The sequence below is a fragment of the Exophiala mesophila genome, assembly GCF_000836275.1.
Source record: "Exophiala mesophila strain CBS 40295 unplaced genomic scaffold supercont1.3, whole genome shotgun sequence".
NCBI lineage: Eukaryota > Fungi > Ascomycota > Eurotiomycetes > Chaetothyriales > Herpotrichiellaceae > Exophiala > Exophiala mesophila.
Window position 1 is genome coordinate 1,101,001 of NW_015622506.1, and position 18,376 is coordinate 1,119,376.

Consider the following 18,376-nt stretch of genomic DNA (forward strand, 5'->3'; position numbering starts at 1 on the left):
TTGGAATGGTAGAAACGAGGGAAGGCACCACCGACACTGACACGACTGGCAACCACTCCATACGCGATTTGATAGTCAACATGAAATAGGAGTAGTCATACACATATATGTCTATATAACTATGAGTATCAAACAGTCGATTATGGAGACTGCACACGAATGTGTGTGTTTCTCGGCCCCTCGGCCTCCATCTTTCCCCCCTCACACTATCGTACAAAAGAGGTCACCGAGGAGATTTCCAGCCTATGAACTACCACCGCCATGCCAAAAAGAAAAAACACAATGGAATCGACATGGGACACAACATAGTCTGCTAGAGACTCGTTCAAATGAGAGGAGGCCGTTCAAACTCGTACGTGGCTATGGATAATATAATACATTAGAAAAGAAATTGGGTGTGAATGGAAAAGGTCCAGTCTGCCTCCGCTGAAGATGACACAGGACAGAATAGCTTCAGCTTCACTAGCTGGTCATGATATGCAGCAGTTTGGCGTGTCTTTCCTTCCTCCTGGTACTTTGCTAATTCATTTCACACTTGGTTGTTCAAACAGCAGGCCACCTAACCCTCAAGCCTTCACACCATCTTTCGAACAGACTGTCAGCCAGCTGACGGTTGTGTTCCAGACCACCCTGAAAGCCCTTGAACATATCCCTCTCAAGCTCTGCGTCTTCTTGGCTTAGCCCAGTCTTGCGGTGCTTTTCGGGGCTCGGTAAGAAGACCTGACTCGTCTCTCGACTTTTCACAATGGCTGCTTGAGCTGATTGTCGTCGTCGATGGGATTTGAGATGAGGGTTATTTTGTGCGAGCACTAGTTTGGCCCCCATGTTTCCCTTTCCTGTTGGCGTCAAAGGTGTGACCTGACGTGATGCATTTGCAGTGATGGGTTCAGACAGGGGCTGATTTTGTGGTGAGCTGGCATCCTTCTCGGCCGACGGCGTCTTGTCTGGTGGGTCGGGAAACGACTGATGTTGGTCGCCACCAACAGAGGGCAAAAAATTCCTCAGGTCCTTATCACTTTGCATCTTGTCTACGATTCCTCGCATAATGTGGTACATGCCATCTGGGTCGAGGCTTTCCAAGTCTGAAAACGCTTCAGCTAGTCGAGCCACAGCCTCCCTTTTGACTTCATCTGCGGTGTTGCTCAACACGTCCTGACACGTTATTCCGATCGCATTGGTGTATAGTTTCCTTCCTAGGCTAGCCTCTTTGGATTCCGCCGCAATGGTTGTTGCGGTTGAGGAGAACCTAGAGGTCTTGTCTGGCCTCGACCCATGGAGTAAGGAATTGTCCATATCAACCATCTGGTGTAGGCCAGGCTTTGCCTTGGAAGGTGTCCTGATGACACTAGAATTAGGATCCTCGTTTTCCGAGTTGATGCCGATGGCACTAGGGGACACTCGTCGGAATTGTCGCACTGTACTGGGGCTGTTGCCAAACGACATATTCACCCCTAGAGGCTGTCGTGCTTGTGCACTCGACAGTCGTTTTTTGGCGGTCTGTCTTGATTTTGATGAATCTGTTGAGTCTGTTCGTTCAAGATGAGGTTCGGGAATCCGGCGCATGGTCGAATGAGCTTGTTGGTCCTTTTGGGCGTCCTCATTCTGCAGTGCCATATCATGCATCATCTGCGTGGGACTGGTCTCGTTTTGGTCGCCGAGAACGACCGAGGCCGAGCTTTCTACCCTTCTCCTCTTCTGGGTTTGGAAGCCTCGCAAGTCTATCGTCGGCACGGCTCTCACAGTTTCAAAGACCCAGTCGTCTTCGTTTTTTGAGCCGGACAAACTCCTCAGTGTCTCGGCATAGTACTTCAAGTTCCGGTCGCCGCCTTTACCGGCCTCCCAGTCCTGTTTTCTGACAATCAACTCTTGCAAGCCTTCGATCTTGCCGGCAGACCGAATGAACCGATGCTTGAGTAGTTCTTTGGCGCTCGCTCTCTTGTCCACGTCCTTTGTCAGACATGTGGCAACAAAATCGCGGAAGTCCCGTGACCATTGATTGCCCTCTAGCCTTGGGGCTGACTGTTTGGGAATCAGGAACAGAACTTTCATTGGATGGACATTGGCGTGTGGGGGCTCTCCGTTTGCCAGCTCTATGGCGGTGATACCTAGACTCCAGACATCTGCTTTTGCATCGTGGCCTTCCTGCTGAATGACTTCTGGTGCCATCCAGAAGGGAGTGCCGACGAATGTATTTCGCATACTCTTGAGGCCAACCAACTGTGCGGCGACGCCAAAGTCGGCAAGCTTGACACGTCCGTCCATTCCTAGTAACACATTGGCAGCCTTGATATCTCTGTGGAGTTTGCCTTCGCTATGCAGATAGGTCAAGCCCAGAAGGAGCTCACGACAGATGATGGCAATGTGGGATTCGGATAGACGGTGTGGCGGAGGTTTGAGGAGATCGGCGCATGAGCCACCTCCAAGATATTCCATGACGATCCAAAGAGTTTGACGACGAAGGAAGGCTAAACGATATTTGGTGACATGAGGACTTGAACAGGAGGAGAGTACTGAGAGCTCGGAGAGGATATCTGAAAGGTCTTCTTCTGAAGATTCTAGATCAACCTAAGACATGAGCATGTCAGTGATTTCCAAAGGAGTAGTATGGAGGTAATGTTGGCTCCTCACATGTTTGATAGCAACGATTTCGCCAGTGGCTTTCTCGATGGCTTTGTAAACGACGCCAAAGGAACCACTTCCGAGCTCTTCAAGCATTTGGAAGCGATCTGCCAGAATGTCGCCATTGGCTTCATCTTGCTGGATCTCAAAGTGAGGTGGTTGAACCGCCCTCGACTGGCGAGGGGCGGATTCTGAGTATGTCATCATTTTTACCAAACAGTGTATAAGGCGTTGTGAGCGGCGCAGTCTTCTTCTAGTATATTTTGGTCAATCCTCCGAGGTTTCAATAATGGTTCGATGGATGACCCGCAGGAAGACATGTATGGGAGATCGGTGTATGGTGGAGGAAAGAATCTATGTTTCCCGTCTTGTATGCAGATGCAGGCGCCTTGGAAAAATGCAAAGATGAAGATGAGGGTAGTGATACAAGCATTGAGAGAGTGGAGGAGGATGAGCGAGAGGATGTAAAGACGGGAATCAGGGTCGTGGTCGGGTGGCTGAAATGGAGATGAAACCGAGGGATATTGCTAAGATGATAGCGTCGAGGTTGATTGTGTCCACCTCGTGAGCTGGGTGGTGGGAAGTGATAATGGGTACGAGTATCTGGGTATGGAGAAGGTTGATCTCGAGGGGCAGGATGGCGAGGCTAAGAGTGGTCTACCACGGTAGTCGGCACATGGGGCAGCAATAATGCATAGACATAGAGGTAAGGCGTGGCTGGGTAGTTGATGACAGTAATAGCCGGCAAGAGGATGCATGATATCACGGTGCCATGGTGTTGGTGGTGGCAGTGGATTTGGACGTCGTGTCGATTGAGGGACGCAGTTTGATCGTCTGAGGTGGAGAAGGAAGGTGCTTTGTTTACATGGCAACCCATGCCTAATTCGGATTAGTGCGACGTATCTTCCTGGAGTCTGCCGAGTGTCTGCGCCACAGCGAGGTGCCAGGGCTCCTCCCTCCCGCAGCTTTACCATTTAGGGGCCTTCTAGGCGTTCCCTTGTGCCGGTTCATGCTCGATACGCCCACTTCCAGCTCCGAGGGGCCCTAACACTTTCCTAGTGTTGACCCTAATGCAGGGGGCCAACGCCCCCGAGATCCAAAGCACACGTTTCTTGGTGCTGGGTTCCAGTAGAGAGATTCGTTCATCCACTGTTCAATCCACATCTTCTATTTCTTTCATCTGCACAGAATACGGTAGTGTCACCGGTCCCAGGGTCCGTCCCACCGATTCCAAGCCGAGATTGTTGATTCCTTCCCGTTCAGCGTTAGATTTCAACCTGGATGTCCTGACTAGTCTCTAGCCTGCGACTCGTCATCTTGCAGTCCTCCAGGGGTCGACCGGGTGCGCACCGCAGACAGACATTACCTCTCCCTCGTCGTCAGGGAAACACATGACCACAAGTGCAGGGAATTTCTATCCGTACGAGTCTACACAACGTCGAGTCATCTAACCTGCTCCTCTCTCTGCCCAAGCCGTACAGTCAGTCGTGCCTCATGACTAGGTTGCCAAATCCGTCTAGACCGTCAATATCGTCACTGCGGTGGCCCGAGGTCCCCAACATGGTCTAAAACCTCTCTCAATAGTGGGGGCGTCAAGGACAACGTCCCGACAAGATGGCATTTTGGAGCTGGATACACATCATAAAGGTTGCATAATACATCCACATCCCATCGCCCAACCAGGCCAACCGTGTTGGCTCCTACACCCGCACGGCCCTCCCTCTGTCACCCACGCCTCAAAACCGTCAAATTGTCAACCTCACTGACCTCATCACACTTCATTTCCCAGTGCCTCGTGACACATTTCCATGCGAGTGACTATGGCTCGAGCGTATTTACATGCTCCTTGCTCCCTCTATCCATCTCGATCGATTGTGTCAATAAACCCGGAAAATCCGGGGGATAAACAAAACACAAAGTTCCACTGATAACGTCACATATGTTTGTAACAAGTCATGGCTCATAGGCTGATCCAGAGCGTATGGAGTACTCCGTACTCATCCCATGGTCGCTGGGCCTTCTGGCCCTGTTTTCCCCATCCGTGCTCTTCTAAACTCCTGTCATATGCGTATACCTATATCCATTAATTTTTATATGTGTGGGCTGCTCAGTAATGAATCTGTTCCATTCACCAGAGCCTCTCCAGCTTGGGGCCCTTCACGCTTCTGCGCACCGTCCCATTCTCGCATCAAATCACTGACCGTCCGCGTCAATTTGCTCGGCGTGAGTTTTTGGATCTCAGGCCACGGTAGACTGTCGGACATGGTCTTCTGGCTGGGATCTGGAGACGCACCATTCCTGTTACTGACTGGTGAATCCCAAGTATCCCAACCATCGTCCATTCCTTCTGTGTCGTTCCCATCGGGGAGAAGGCTGGGCGGATTTGATGAATCGGTGCTGCTTTTCTGTTGTACATGACGATTACTTTGATCCCGTTTGATTGAGGGTGCTGTATTTGGTTTATGCGGTGTTTCCAATCCAAATTCGTTCCAGAATGAAGGTTCTCTTTCCGTGGGCAGGGTCTGATCCAGCGTTGGGCTTGCTGATTGTCCCTTGCTGGGTGGGCCAGACACTTTCTTCACCGGCCTTTTCTTTGGTTGCCGTTGTAGCTGTTGTTGAGCTGCGGTGCCACTGACCCCTTCCTCTCCCACGGTTGCCTGTCTTATATCTTCAAAAAATGTCCACAGGCCATCTCTGACCCCATCGTAGACTTGTCGGCCTTGTTTGACCAGCAAATCAGTAGCTGCGGGGGGCAATGAGCGTCGGTGGGCTGCGAGATCTTTGTATGTTTTCCCAAATCCTAAATTTAGAGCATCGATCGAGGCAAAACTTTCCAACGTCGGCATTCGCAAAGGCGTCGGCCTGATGACATTACCATCTTCGTGCTCATCGTACGGTTTGTCCCGTTGATGCTCTGACTCGGTCGAAGATCTCACTGGGGACCGAGCGGGTGCCCCGGCAGTTGGACTCAAAAGACTTAGTGTTCGTGTATGTCGTCCTTCAAACACACGTTTCGACCCTTTTCGGGCCAACCCAGACTTTGGAGTCGACCCAGCAGTGACATTGGCTGCGTGACTTCTCTCGACTATTGCTCGTTTTCGCCTCCTTTCTTCATCAATGTCTTCTTCAGCAATCTCAGTGTGGCGTGACCCGGCCGGCACGTCATCCAAGGCAAGCGGCTGCAGCTTCTTGACCAGCTTGACTTCGTCCTTTTTCTTTGTTGCTTCATAACTGGCCCACTGCCGCTTCAGGGCAAGCAAATCAGACTCTGCCTTTTGCAACTCTTCTCTCAGCTCCAACACCTTTCTCTCCTGGGCTGCGAGGAGAGTAAGAAAGTCTCCGCTGCCCTTCGGCTCCGGTTTGACCTTCACATCTTCCTGTGTCTCGGCGTGTCGGAATTGCAAAGCACGCGTATGAGGCGAGGATCGTGATGAGTCAATCGGCGTTGCCAATGCGGACGATGCTGTCGGCGACGGCGAGAAGGAAGGACTAGAGGTGGAAGGAGGGAGGAGTATCGGGAAGTTCAGGGACAGGCCCTTAACATGTCGTTTCGAGGAAAATCCAGCAGTGCCCGTAGTTCGTGATGGGCTCGCTGGTCTTGCCGGGGATGACTCGTTGTCAGGAGGGGCCTCATTTGACGAGCCCATGGGCTGTAAAGGAAGTGGTCGAGTACCTGCAGCCATATCTAGAGACTAGCATAAGAGACCCATTCGACTCGTGGTTGGTATGTGACAGACGACGTTCAGACCATGTGGGTGGATGACGGAGGAGGAACCTGACAGGAGTGACAGGCAGGTGTGGGTTTGAGGTTTGACGATAGCTGTGAGGACACCGTGAGTTCCTCACACGTCAATTTCCATACTGATGGAGGACATTCATCAATGAATCGATATGATGGGAAGCCAAGGGTTGGCCGGTTCTTTTGCTCTCTGCTGTACAAGAGCCAGAGTCTTGAAGAGTTATCCCTTCGTCAAAGAATCTCGCCAATAGTATCGGAACCTTACGGCGCTTACCTACTCTGTCCTTTGTTGTTGAGAGCCGAAAGTGGATGGATCCCAAGATTGCAGATGTCAGATGCGCGAAAGTTGATTTCGGACATCACTTGACTAGATATGGACTAGCAGACTGCCGCTCTAGCCTCCTGAAAGGATAGCCGGTTATAGATTAGCGTCATAACTAAGTCGTACGAGTATCCGACCAATTCGTACGGAACCTACACGTGACTGTCGTCGCCGCCGAACATGAATCAAACGCGGCACCGAGTTTATAACCATCGTCGCATACTGAACTCTCTGACTGATGGCGAACTAAACTAGTTCTTGCCGAAAGATGCGGTCTCAATGCTCTTAAATCTCAGGTATGTCTGACCGCTTCTTTCAGACCCTTTGGCAGGTAGGACAATATACCTGCATAATTCATCAATCCTTCCCTGGCTTTGGTTATCAGTGATGGCGGCAATGCAAGTTCCTGCTAATGCCAATGCTATTGAAGATGTCTTTTTCAAACCAACCAAGACCGTTGATATTCCAACTCAAGATATACTGTCTTGGATATTTGACTCTCCACGTTATCCCCAGGATCAAGCAGTAAGCCTCATGGTTCTGGTGAGGAGGCTTCTGCTGAATGGCTGCAGATTTACGTCGATCCCGAGGATCCAACCAATTCCATAAACATACAACAAGCAAGAAATCTCACTCGCCGCCTCATTGCTGGTTTTCGGTCAACTTCGCTGCAGACAGGTGACTGTATTTGTGTTCATTCTTTCAACAACGTCTGTCGACCCTAGCATAATCGACCATTTCTCGCATCCACTGCTTACCCCAGGATTCTAGTTATACTACTCTTGCGTGTTCCTCGCTGTGGTTGGTGCAGGCTTCGTTTGGGCAGGGACAAATCCTGGGTATACAGACTTTGAGTTGCAACATCACCTGCGAACAGCACGAGCAAAGCTCGTCCTGGCGGAGCCCGAACTTTACGACAGCATTCGTCCTGCAGCCAATAGGGTTGGGATCCCTGACAACAATATTTTTATTTTCGATTGGTCGAATAGAAGATCAGTACCAGAAGCTCCTCCACGGTCCTGGGCCACCTTATTGCGGTGTGGCGAGCAGGATTGGGTTCGCTTTAATGATGAGGCTGTCGCCAAATCAACCACGGCGTGTCGACTGTTCAGCTCAGGGACCACGGGACTGCCCAAGGCTGCGGCACTTTCCCATTACAACCTTGTTGCTCAGCATACCCTACTCCAGGAACAGGTTCAGAAGCCTTATCAGGTACTCACTAATCGCAAATGATCTGGAGCCGATGCTAATCTTTACTTGCAGGTTAAGCGAATCCTCTGCTTACCATTCTTTCATGCGGCCATGGTTCCAATAGGACACATCACTCCACTGAGATCAGGCCATGTCTCATATGTCATGCGAAGATTCCATCTGGAAGACTTTCTCCGTTATACTGAGAAATTTGAGGTAACAGAGCTCTTTGTGGTACCACCAATCGTGGTCTCAATCCTCCAGTCTCCACTGATCAGGCGGTACTCTCTGAGGAGCTTGAGGTGTGGGATGACTGGGGGAGCAAAGATTGATCTCCTCTCACAACAGGCCTTTACTGCGCTTATGCATCCTGACGGTAGCCTCAATCCCTGCTACGGCATGACCGAAATCAGCTGCATTGGTGCTTGCTACCAGTGGCCAGACCAAGATCTTGATGGAAGTGTGGGGCATTTCCTCCCCAATTTGGAGATCAGGTTGCTCAGCAAGATTGAACATTTGAGACACTATACTAATATTCGATCAGATTGGTTAACGACAACGACGAAGACATCCGAAGTTACAACCAGAACGGCGAAATATGTATACGTGGCCCAACAGTCATCGAGGGCTACTTTGACAATCCCGCCGCAAATGCATCCTCTTTCTTACAAGGTTGGTTTCGTACAGGAGACATCGCTTACTGCGATTCCAAGTCGAAAAAGTGGTACATTGTAGACCGGAAGAAGGTACGGTTCTTTCTCGTAGTCCTGCCACACTTCATCTGCTCACAATGTTTTCAGGAATTGATCAAAGTTCGTGGTTTTCAAGTTGCACCTCCAGAATTGGAGGCTGTTCTGATGTCTCACCCCAATATTCTCGACGCTGCGGTGATCGGAATCCCCGCCCCAAGCACCATAGATGGCGAAGTGCCACGGGCATACATTGTTCCAAGGAATCCAGCTGCAATGGACCGGAGTGGGATTCAGCGTTATGTCTCAGAGAGGCTTGCAAAGTATAAACAACTCAGCGGGGGTATCGTCTTCGTCGAGAGTCTTCCTAAGACGGCGAGCGGCAAATATCTCAAAAGACATTTACGAGATCTATGGAAGCGAGAGTCACAAACAGCTCCAAAACTCTAAATGGTTATCAAATGCCTTGATGAATTTACCTTGTTGGAGCACGGCCAGTATCCATGACTCACGCCGCAGCAACGTAGAAACTTACATAGAATTCTTGATGTTAGAGATTTGTAGCCGATGTAAATATGCCCAGCACCGACCATCCCGTTTCACTCACATATACCTTCGGCGACGTGCAAGACAAATCACTCGTAACGGGGCTGGGCCCGTAGCCCTCTATACCCAGCTTTCTCTAATAGGAGACGTATGCTTCCTGCCAATGAGGCGGCTGCGCCTAGCCGACAAACCGAATATGATTTTGTGGGTACATAGGGTCAAGTAGATCGGAGCCGAACTTGGGCTCGGAGCTTGGAAATTGACCCTTCTACGTACTATAGACGCCGAGTTTGCCAACCGAATAACAAAAGAGACTTCAGAGGCCGAGCTTAGTACTGTCACAATACAATACAAAAGCTCAATACTGGCCATGCAGACACTACCCCATGGGGTTGTCGATCAGATTCATTTCCCGAATCAAGAGTGAACAGTAACTCATCTACTCTCAGCTACGATGTCGACCACCAGACCAGAAGGACCGCAGATCAAGGCAATGGACTCGCAGCATTTCGAAGATGCCATTGGTCCTGACCTCGAAGTAAAACGGCTCGAGACTCTCGAAGAAATCGAAATTGATCCCAGTGCGGAGAAAAAACTTCGATGGAAGATTGATTTGTACCTCATGCCTGCCATCTGGGTTCTGATGGTAATGAGTTATATTGTGAGCCCGCTTCCACAATCCGCGTGAATCGATACTGAGACCTCACTTAGGATCGATCGAACCTTGGCAACGCAAGAGTTGCAGGAATGTACACCGATCTGGCTCTCAACGACCAAGACTACTACCATGCCATTCTGGTGTTCCAGCTGGGATATCTCATCGCCGGGACACCTTCAAAGTTAGTCGAGCCCTTGGCCTGGATCAATGAATACCAGTCGCTGATTTGTTTCTCCCTAGCATGATCTTGGTTCGCGTCCGCCCGTCACTGTACCTTCCAGCTCTTATGTTCCTGTGGGGAACCTGTGCTACATGTTTGGGAGCAATCCAGAACAAAGGCCAACTTTGGGCGATACGGTTCTTGCTAGGCGTCACTGAAGCCGGCTTTGCGGTATGCCATATGAATTCAGTACAGCTCTCTACAGAGTAAAACTGACATTTCGTGAAGCCTGGAGTATTTTTCCTGATCAGCTCATGGTACAAAAAGGCAGAACAGTGAGCGATGGGAAATGCCATATTTTTGGTGCAAGCTAACAACCTCAACAGATCGAAGCGTTTCATCTTCTTCCTAAGTGGCTCAATATTGTCTGGAGCATTTGGTGGCATTATTGCCGGTATAATTGCCGGGAATTTGGATGGGGCTCATGGAATCCGTGGATGGCGATGGCTATTCATTGTTGAGGGAGCCCTGACTGTCGGCATCTCTCTCATCGTCCCATTTTTCCTTTTGGACTTCCCTGCAACCTCAAAGAAGCTCAACGAGGAAGAGAAGAGACTTGCAGTGGCACGTCTAGCCAAAGAAAACATCACCTCCAGGGACGCCACACGTGCGACTAGATTGTCACACTGGAAAGCGTTCGTCTCAGCCATTACAAACTGGCGCATCTACTTCCTCTCGGTACCATACATGCAACTGGTTGGCGCCAGTGCTTTGTCTTATTTCTATCCCTACCTGGTCCAAGGCCTCGGCTATACCGCAGTCAATGCTCAGTAAGTACCCCTTGATCAGAACTGATCTGCTAGGAGTCTAATGCAAGTGCAGGTTCATGACAGCCCCAATCTGGGTGGTCGCATTGGTCATCGCAATCCCAATGTCCCTACTCGCGGACAGATTCCATCAAGTTCGTGCCCTGTTTGTAACTGCAATTATGCTTGCCGGCACATTGTTCTGTGCCCTTGCAACAGGAATTCTGGCCTACGTACCTCGATACGTATTCCTTTGCTTCATAAACTCTGCAATCTGGGCTGGGGCACCCATCGCATTGTCGTACGCGACGAGTTGTTTGGGGCCTGTAGATACAGAGACACGAGCTATCAGTTTGGGAATTGTGAATGGGCTTTCGCAGCTGGCACAGGTCTATGCGTCAGCACTGTTCCCAAGCTCGGATGCCCCTGAGTACTACAAGGGTTTCGGAACATACACAGGCCTGTTCTTTCTGGGAGCCAGTGTCATGTGCGCCGGCCATTTCTTGATCAAGAAATACCCATACAGGGCGGACTTTGAATAGCATCTCACTAAGGGGGAGAGCTTTGAGCGAAATATATCTAAGGTAGCGTCAAGCATTCATAGGGTCATATCATTATCAAGAATGGTAAAACTGGAATCCTCGTGGTCCCACACCTTGAACATCAATGTTCGAACATTCCCGATAGTAATAGGCTCAGAATCTTCTTACCATCGCATAGGACGAGTGGCAGCTTACGTGGATCCTCGTACCAATTAGCTTCAACGCTGATGTCTGCTTTGAAGAGTAGAAAAAGAGCAAATGATTCATCTAATGGTGATACAGCGACCAGCCTCCGTCCACTGGTAGCTCAATACCCGTGATAGAAGCAGCCTTGGGCGAAAGAAGAAACACCACTGCGGATGCCACTGCATCTGACGTGATATATCGCCCACTCGGCGGCACTGGCAGAGAGACCGGCCGCGATGGCTGATGATCGGCTGAAGAGCTGAGATCTTCTCCCGACGGTCCAGGACACACACAGTTGATGCGAAACCCTTTCTGCACATAGTCCATCGCAGTGGCCCGGCTCATGCCCACGATGCCATGTGCAGCTGCACAATACTGAGGGAACCCTCGTTCACTTGCCAGGCCCTGGGCAGCCGCGACATTGACAATACTGCAATCACCAGTGCTTCCTCGTGCAGCCTGAGCCAGGAATAAACGGACCTCAGCTCGCATGGCCAGCCAAACCTAGGGATTTCCCAGTCAGCTTTGTAAGGAAGGCAGATGATAATGACATGTGTCCTTACCTTTCTCTGCCAGGCGTCGTTGAGGCGGGCAAAGTCTTCACGCGTCTTGTCCCCAAATGCCATATTTGTTGGCTCAACTCGCAAACAGTTTGCACAATGATTGATTTCTCCAAACTGTTCAATTCCACGTTCAATAAGCTGGTCGAGGTCAGAAGGGTTGCCGGCATCACAAATGCCTGTACAGATTTTGACCCGATCACCCCCTAACCTCTGACACTCTTTGGCGACTTCTGCTAATAAGGTCTCGTTCTGGTCCCCAAGTACTAATTTTGACCAGCCTTCCTGGGCTAATTGCATAGCCACTGCCCTGCCATCCCCTATTTTCTAGTCAGACCATAGAGCGAGGGAGGAGCCGCGAATTCCCACAAGCACTACTTACCCCCACCTGCTCCGATAACCAATGCAGCACCTAAAGACTTTGACATGGCGGTTGAGACGATGAAGTCGCGGGCTATCAGTCACAGAAACCTCATTTGGTTGCCGTTCACCCTTGATAATAGACCTTTGTTTACTCCTCAATGATGCTCGGCATCGAATCTTGGCCCGAGGCCACCGAAGGTTGAAGGTTTGCGGAACGTTCGGCCAGAGGCCAGACCTCGGCGGGCCGAGAGACGATCTGCACTCCTCTCATTGCGGCAATGATTGCAAAACGTCTTGATATTGTTTGAGCCTTTGATGCACCATATGTGAGTATAATTGTCGGAGCACTTGACCAAAACCACTTATGCGGTGGATCACTTCGAATTCACAGGCGCACCGTGCAAATCAGGAAACAATGAGTTTCGAGCTTCCAGGAGTGTGCTTAGTCACAGGAGCAGCTTCAGGTATGTCGTGCGTGCAACCACATATTTTGAATTGAGACTCAATTGTAGCAAGGAATTGGCCGGGGCACAGCTGTATCTTTAGCGCGCGGAGGATGCGGAAGGCTCTTCTTGACGGACATCGACATTGTCGGGTTAAAAGAGACCTTGAAACAAGTTCAAAATGCAAACTCTTCGATTCAAGCCCACATTCATCGCACCAACATCTCTATTGAAGATGAAGTATCGAGAATGATCAGCACCTGTGTTTCCATCTTCGGTCGCTTGGACTACGCTATGAACATAGCTGGAGTGGTTCCCCAGAGACAAGCAATCGCAGATGTTGATGTCAAGACTTATGAACGAGTCATTGATGTGAACGTACACGGGGTTCGTATCGATAGATGTATTGCAATCTCGTGGTCCACCACATGCTGACTGATGTCATTTCCAGACATGGTTGTGTCACCAAGCAGAAATTGCACAGATGAGGAAACAAGACCCTCTTGACGGCCATGGGCAGACTCGGGGGAGCATTGTTACTGTCTCTTCACTCTCTGGTATGAACGCATCAAGCGGCATGTCAGTATATTGTGCCTCCAAGCACGAACTAGTGGGGATGGCGAAAGCAGATGCCCAGGAATATGGACCTGCTGGTATCCGCATCAACGTCGTCTGCCCGGGCATGATCGACACAGAACTTTTCCGGCAAACAAGTCCTCCAGACGCTCCTCCAAAATTAGCGGCAATTACACCCGTCAGACGACTAGGACTGCCCGAGGATGTTGCTGCACTCATGACATTTCTCTGTAGCCCCAAGGCGAGTTTCATTCAAGGAGCGGTGATACCGTGTGACGGTGGATTGGTCTTACAAAGAGGGGTTATATGACGACTACAATGACCCTACTTTAATTGTGCCAGATAGAAAATGATTAGTCGATATGACTTATGACCATCCTGACATATTGATATCACATTTTGAATATTATGGGGAAATATAGGTCCCTATCTCAGAACGTTCTGCTTGTAGTTACCACGCTCGTCAAGTAATGTTTGAGCCTCGTCCCACTCTTCCCTAGCAATACGAGCGTGCTTCTCACTTCGTGGAACAATACTGCATCTAAAAAATACATGTTAGCAGATTCATCAGGCGGGAAGAAAAGCTGACAGCGAGCGCTTACGGGAAGGGAATTGGACGGGCTGCAATCGACTGGGTAACTTCATCTCGGTCAACTTCAATTTCCTGGCCATATTGGTCCCTCGCTTTGTGGATGTCAAAGGTCCAGAGAATTCTAGCAGCGCTCAAGAAAAGGGTCCTCTCAGCAATATGAATACCCGGACAGATGCGTCTACCAGCGCCAAAGGTCCAATTGTCGCGATTACGGAAATCTGCCGCCGCGGCCGCCTCAGAGAAGGACAGGTTTGGATCATGTCTCTCGGGCTGGAACTCCCGAGGATTTGGAAACAGTGCCGGGTCATTGTTTGCAGACCAGACCGCCAAGACAACGGTTGCACCTTTAGGAATCACATAGCCATCGATAACATCATCGGCGAGAGCGGCATGCGGTATGGCGCCACTTATCGCGGTGGGGAGCCCTGTTACAAGGTCAGAGTGTTGTACTAAATAGAAAGCTTAGACGAAGTCCTACATCTCAAAGCTTCTTTTGCAGTTTGTCGAATATAAGGCAGAGATTCAAAATCCTCGATGGTGGGAAATCGATCTGAGCCGACGATTCTGTCCAACTCGTCGTGACATTTCTTCTGCACCTCAGGGAACAGCATCATAGCCTGGAGGGATTAAGCTTCAGCATGTGGCTTGGAGTCGGAAATGGAAGTAGTACCTTGATCAGTCCTGCGAGAGTATTGCTCGTGGTATCTGCCGCCCCTTCCATGGCAATTCCAGCAATGTACGAAGCTGCATGCTCCGTAAGGAGATCCCCATTCTCTGTGCCCTTCCAAGTTTCCCTAGCCCTGCTGATATCTGCCGCGAAGCCTATCAGGCGTGGTAATTAGCAGACGTAAAATTGACCCTCATGTAAAAACGTACTAGGCAATGAGTCGTCTAACTGAGACGCACGTTTGGAATCCTCATACAGCTCTCTAAATTGGGTTCTTTCGCGGTAGAATACTTGTTTGGCTTTTCTGGCCATAGGGTATAGCCATGAAGGCAGATTCCTGACAAGAGGTCGCAATTGAGGATACCAGTCGAGGAGCTTACTGCTGTTGACCATGACGAAGAATCCGTGCGTGTTCTTCAACAACTCCTGCATTACAGGACTGTTGCGGTCGAGAACTCTAAACCCATAAGCCATGCTAGTTGCAACGCTCAAAGTTGATCTTGTGATGAGGTCCTCGAAATTAGCCGGGCTCGATATCAAGTCGACAATCATTTGCTTGGTCTCCAGGTCCTGGTAGGGAATGTACCGACTCGCCCTGTTGATATTCAAAAACTGATGGTACAGCTTACGTTCCACTTTCCACAACGAATCGTAACCTCTCATGATGATTCTGGAGCCCTCCCATATGTCCTGCATATACAACTTCGGTCGATCTGCGTAGTTCGCACTCTTCTTATCGACAAGTTTCTTAATCATCTCCCCGCTTGTCAAGACCACGACCTTTTGAGAACCTAAATTCAGAGAGATGATGGGGCCATCTGCGGAAGTCAGGCGGGCATATGTAAGCTCGTGTATGCTTGGTCACTCACACTGTTGTCCCCATTTTTGATACTGTAAATGCAAATCACGTTTTGGAATTTGGTGCAAATTTCCTATTATTGGAAGGCTTGGTGGCCCTATTGATGCTCAGTATTCATACCAAGATGCATATGGATCTCAATGTACCAGGAGGCGCATTCTTCCATCGAATTGTTGAAGTTGTGAGCTGAAACAGGAATACCAACAGAAGGATAACTGGCGCAACTACCACGACAGTCCCAGCATGGGTCATGAGGGACGACATTCTGTGCGCTGCTTCGATAGTCATTAGAGATGGTTTCGCCTCAACTCACGAGACAATTATTGATGTCCAGAGCTATCTCGACATGTGATGCTATAATGGTCAATGACGTTGCCCAGTCTTGAGTCTGGAGCGTGGGAATGAGGGTGATCGGCCCTGTGAGACTCTTACAAATACCGTGTACCGGTTGCAAGTGGAGCTAATGAAACAGAGTATCAGAGACCTTCTCCGGCCACATTATGTGCTTTAGTTCTGGCCTCACATTAGCCTCGATATGGCATACTTGCAAGGAGGGTCCACTCGACCAGGTCATGATTGAGGAGTTCGTGTGGGATCCCCGCAACCGAGGGGAGAAATGTGAGGCTCCCTCCACGAACGCCGAGGGTTGTGCCTCATCTCGGTGCCGAGCAGTGGAGTCGGATCTACGAGTGTTTGCAAATGAGGATCCCAAGCACCGAGATGAGATCCATGGCAGGATATTATAGGCGTAGAGTGTCTCGATCAAGACCCCTGATGTTCTCGCCATTTAAGCCGGACGATCCCTTTGGTGAAACCGCTCGACTTGGTGGAGGACTAAGTGAAGAACTTTCCCGTCGACGCAATGTCAGTAATTCCTACCTTTGGCCGATCAGTAATACCAGTAAGTTGTAGAATGGCTCCAGAGTCCTCAATTAGCCAAAGCAGGTTGTCCGTAGAAGAGTGTCGTGGATTTAGCTTGTTAGCTTTAGTCTCGCGGGGGTCGTTTCTGCTTATGTCCGACCATGATGCCCCCGCGAATAGCCCCCGGAAGATATCCGTTTATACCCCGCACATTGCTCAGACGCCTGCCTTACCCCAGTTAAACCCTCGGCAAATCAGGCTGCTCCTGCTGGGGAATTCTAGGTCTCTGAATGCCCACAGAGACTTGGATGATGCCTACAAGCTGAAAAGTTCCAAGCATCACTTGGCCGCAAGTTCGATAAGACTCTTTCTCAGTGCTTCATTCCAGGTCGTCGCAGACTCCCCTTCTCCCAAACGGTGCCATGTCATGAAAACACAATGGCGAATGAACATATGGATGGTCCCGTCAGCCTTGACATTCGTCCGGCCAAAAAACCACGCGCTTGCCTACATTGCCACGTGCGGAAGGTCAGGTGTAACGCATGGGAGGTGGGGATCCCTTGTACAAGATGCAAACGACGTGATCAAGCAGGGACTTGTGTCCTGGTTGATGCTTCTCATAGACGTGTTCCCAGGTACGTAAAACGTTCAGATTTCTGGTCCTCAACTTCAACACTGACTCATTTCATATGATAAGCTCGGCAAAGTACAAGAAACAAAGGCAATGTCAAGTAGGCCCCTCGAGATCGACCTCGCATGCCGGCTCAGGCTTGCCTGGATATGTAAGTCTCACGATCTGTACCTATTCTAAGACCCTTTTTGTTAACAAGCATTATCTCCTAGGAGCCTTTACAAGGTACGAGTATACAGCGAGGTCCTCATCACCACGTGTCAGGTTCCGGACCAACATTGCCGAACGGAACTACCTTTTCACCATCACGCGCAGATCATGACATGCAAACCTCGAACCAAGGTCTACCTCTGATGGATTTTCCGCTGGAAGGCGAGCTTACCAGCGAGATGGGCGAGGCAGGTGATCCTCCCGTTGGTGAAGACGATGTGCATCTGCACATTTGTCAGGAAATGTCCCGTGGCAGTGTCACAGCCATGTCGCCATCCCCCCAGGCACAGAAGCTCGACCGACGAGAAGTAATTGAATTCCATGAAGGAATCAACTCGATGACAATTTTGGGAGAAGTCCTTGGTCACCAGCGTCCCAATCGGCTGATCCGTGTAGTCCTCGCCGATGACCCAAAAGTCACCTCTCACCACCGATTTCCTGGGCTCGATGATGCAGACATGGCGTACATCGCCGCCAAAGGGGCGTTGGATTTTCCCTCGCCACATATTTGGTATGATCAACTCTATTCTATAAGGAACTCCGCTTAACTCTGCCAGCGATGAACTTCTCAAAATCTATTTCTCTACGATCTTCCCATATGCTCCAATACTGGATCGCGTGAAGTTCATGCACGATTACAGGGCAAATCAGCATTCACCGTTTCTGATGCAGTCGATACTTGCCAATGCCGTCCCGCATGCGCCGAAAGAATTGTTGCAGGAAGCAGGGTACAAAGACAGAATCACGGCTCAGCAGTCCCTGTTTTCCAAAGCCCGACTTCTCTACGATATCGGATGTGAGAAGAGTCAATTGTGTCTCTTACAAGGATCGATTATGCTGAGTTCACTGTCATTTTCGTACGCAATGGACAAAGACTACCGCCACTGGCTCACCAATGCTGGCCGCATTGCAACTTTGATGGGCCTTCATCGAAACTATGTATCCGAAGCACTCGGTGTACGAACAAAAAGACTTTTCCGCCGGATCTGGTGGGTGTTGTACAACAGGGACACACTGCTTACCATCTCTGGGATTGATAACCTACGAAGATTTCATGACAGATTTTGTGATACCGCACCACTGACCGAGGGAGACTGGGAAGAGGACGGAGAGATCCCGGAAGAATTTTCAGACATCTTACCACCGATGCCCCGAC

General features: G+C 50.0%; 5 protein-coding genes across 5 annotated transcripts; 1 reads left to right on the forward strand and 4 right to left on the reverse strand.

Moving 5' to 3' along the window:
- Window positions 1-297: 297 nt before the first annotated feature.
- PV10_04045 (uncharacterized protein) lies at window positions 298-3,352 on the reverse strand. Its single transcript, XM_016368565.1, has 2 exons — window positions 2,629-3,352; window positions 298-2,565 (listed from the first exon to the last, which is right to left on the reverse strand). Exons 1-2 carry the CDS (start codon window positions 2,824-2,826, stop codon window positions 544-546), a joined length of 2,220 nt encoding a protein of 739 aa, XP_016224353.1. The 5' UTR covers window positions 2,827-3,352; the 3' UTR covers window positions 298-543.
- Window positions 3,353-4,527: 1,175 nt separating this feature from the next.
- PV10_04046 (uncharacterized protein) lies at window positions 4,528-6,607 on the reverse strand. The gene has a single exon (XM_016368566.1). It carries the CDS (start codon window positions 6,300-6,302, stop codon window positions 4,710-4,712), a length of 1,593 nt encoding a protein of 530 aa, XP_016224354.1. The 5' UTR covers window positions 6,303-6,607; the 3' UTR covers window positions 4,528-4,709.
- Window positions 6,608-7,067: 460 nt separating this feature from the next.
- Window positions 7,068-9,010, forward strand: PV10_04047 (uncharacterized protein; the record flags this gene model as incomplete). The annotated part of the gene is made up of 6 exons (XM_016368567.1): window positions 7,068-7,205; window positions 7,253-7,390; window positions 7,452-7,892; window positions 7,944-8,365; window positions 8,416-8,617; window positions 8,672-9,010. 6 exons carry the CDS (start codon window positions 7,068-7,070, stop codon window positions 9,008-9,010), a joined length of 1,680 nt encoding a protein of 559 aa, XP_016224355.1.
- A 2,529-nt stretch (window positions 9,011-11,539) lies between these two features.
- On the reverse strand, window positions 11,540-12,446 carry PV10_04048 (uncharacterized protein; the record flags this gene model as incomplete). The annotated part of the gene is made up of 3 exons (XM_016368568.1): window positions 11,540-11,962; window positions 12,022-12,338; window positions 12,401-12,446. The coding sequence occupies 3 exons, from the start codon at window positions 12,444-12,446 to the stop codon at window positions 11,540-11,542; spliced, it is 786 nt and encodes a 261-aa protein (XP_016224356.1).
- Window positions 12,447-13,826: 1,380 nt separating this feature from the next.
- On the reverse strand, window positions 13,827-15,782 carry PV10_04049 (uncharacterized protein; the record flags this gene model as incomplete). Its single annotated transcript, XM_016368569.1, has 7 exons — window positions 13,827-13,941; window positions 14,003-14,417; window positions 14,471-14,609; window positions 14,663-14,814; window positions 14,869-15,477; window positions 15,529-15,615; window positions 15,665-15,782. 7 exons carry the CDS (start codon window positions 15,780-15,782, stop codon window positions 13,827-13,829), a joined length of 1,635 nt encoding a protein of 544 aa, XP_016224357.1.
- Between the last annotated feature and the right edge of the window lie 2,594 nt (window positions 15,783-18,376).

Excerpts from the sequence above, each read along its gene's own strand:
- PV10_04045 (XM_016368565.1), bottom strand. The coding sequence starts at position 2,826 with ATGATGACATACTCAGAATCCGCCCCTCGCCAGTCGAGGGCGGTTCAA. Across the intron at positions 2,566-2,628 it reads AAATCGTTGCTATCAAACAT|GTTGATCTAGAATCTTCAGA; the intron begins GTGAGGAGCCAA and ends CTCATGTCTTAG.
- PV10_04046 (XM_016368566.1), bottom strand. The coding sequence starts at position 6,302 with ATGGCTGCAGGTACTCGACCACTTCCTTTACAGCCCATGGGCTCGTCA.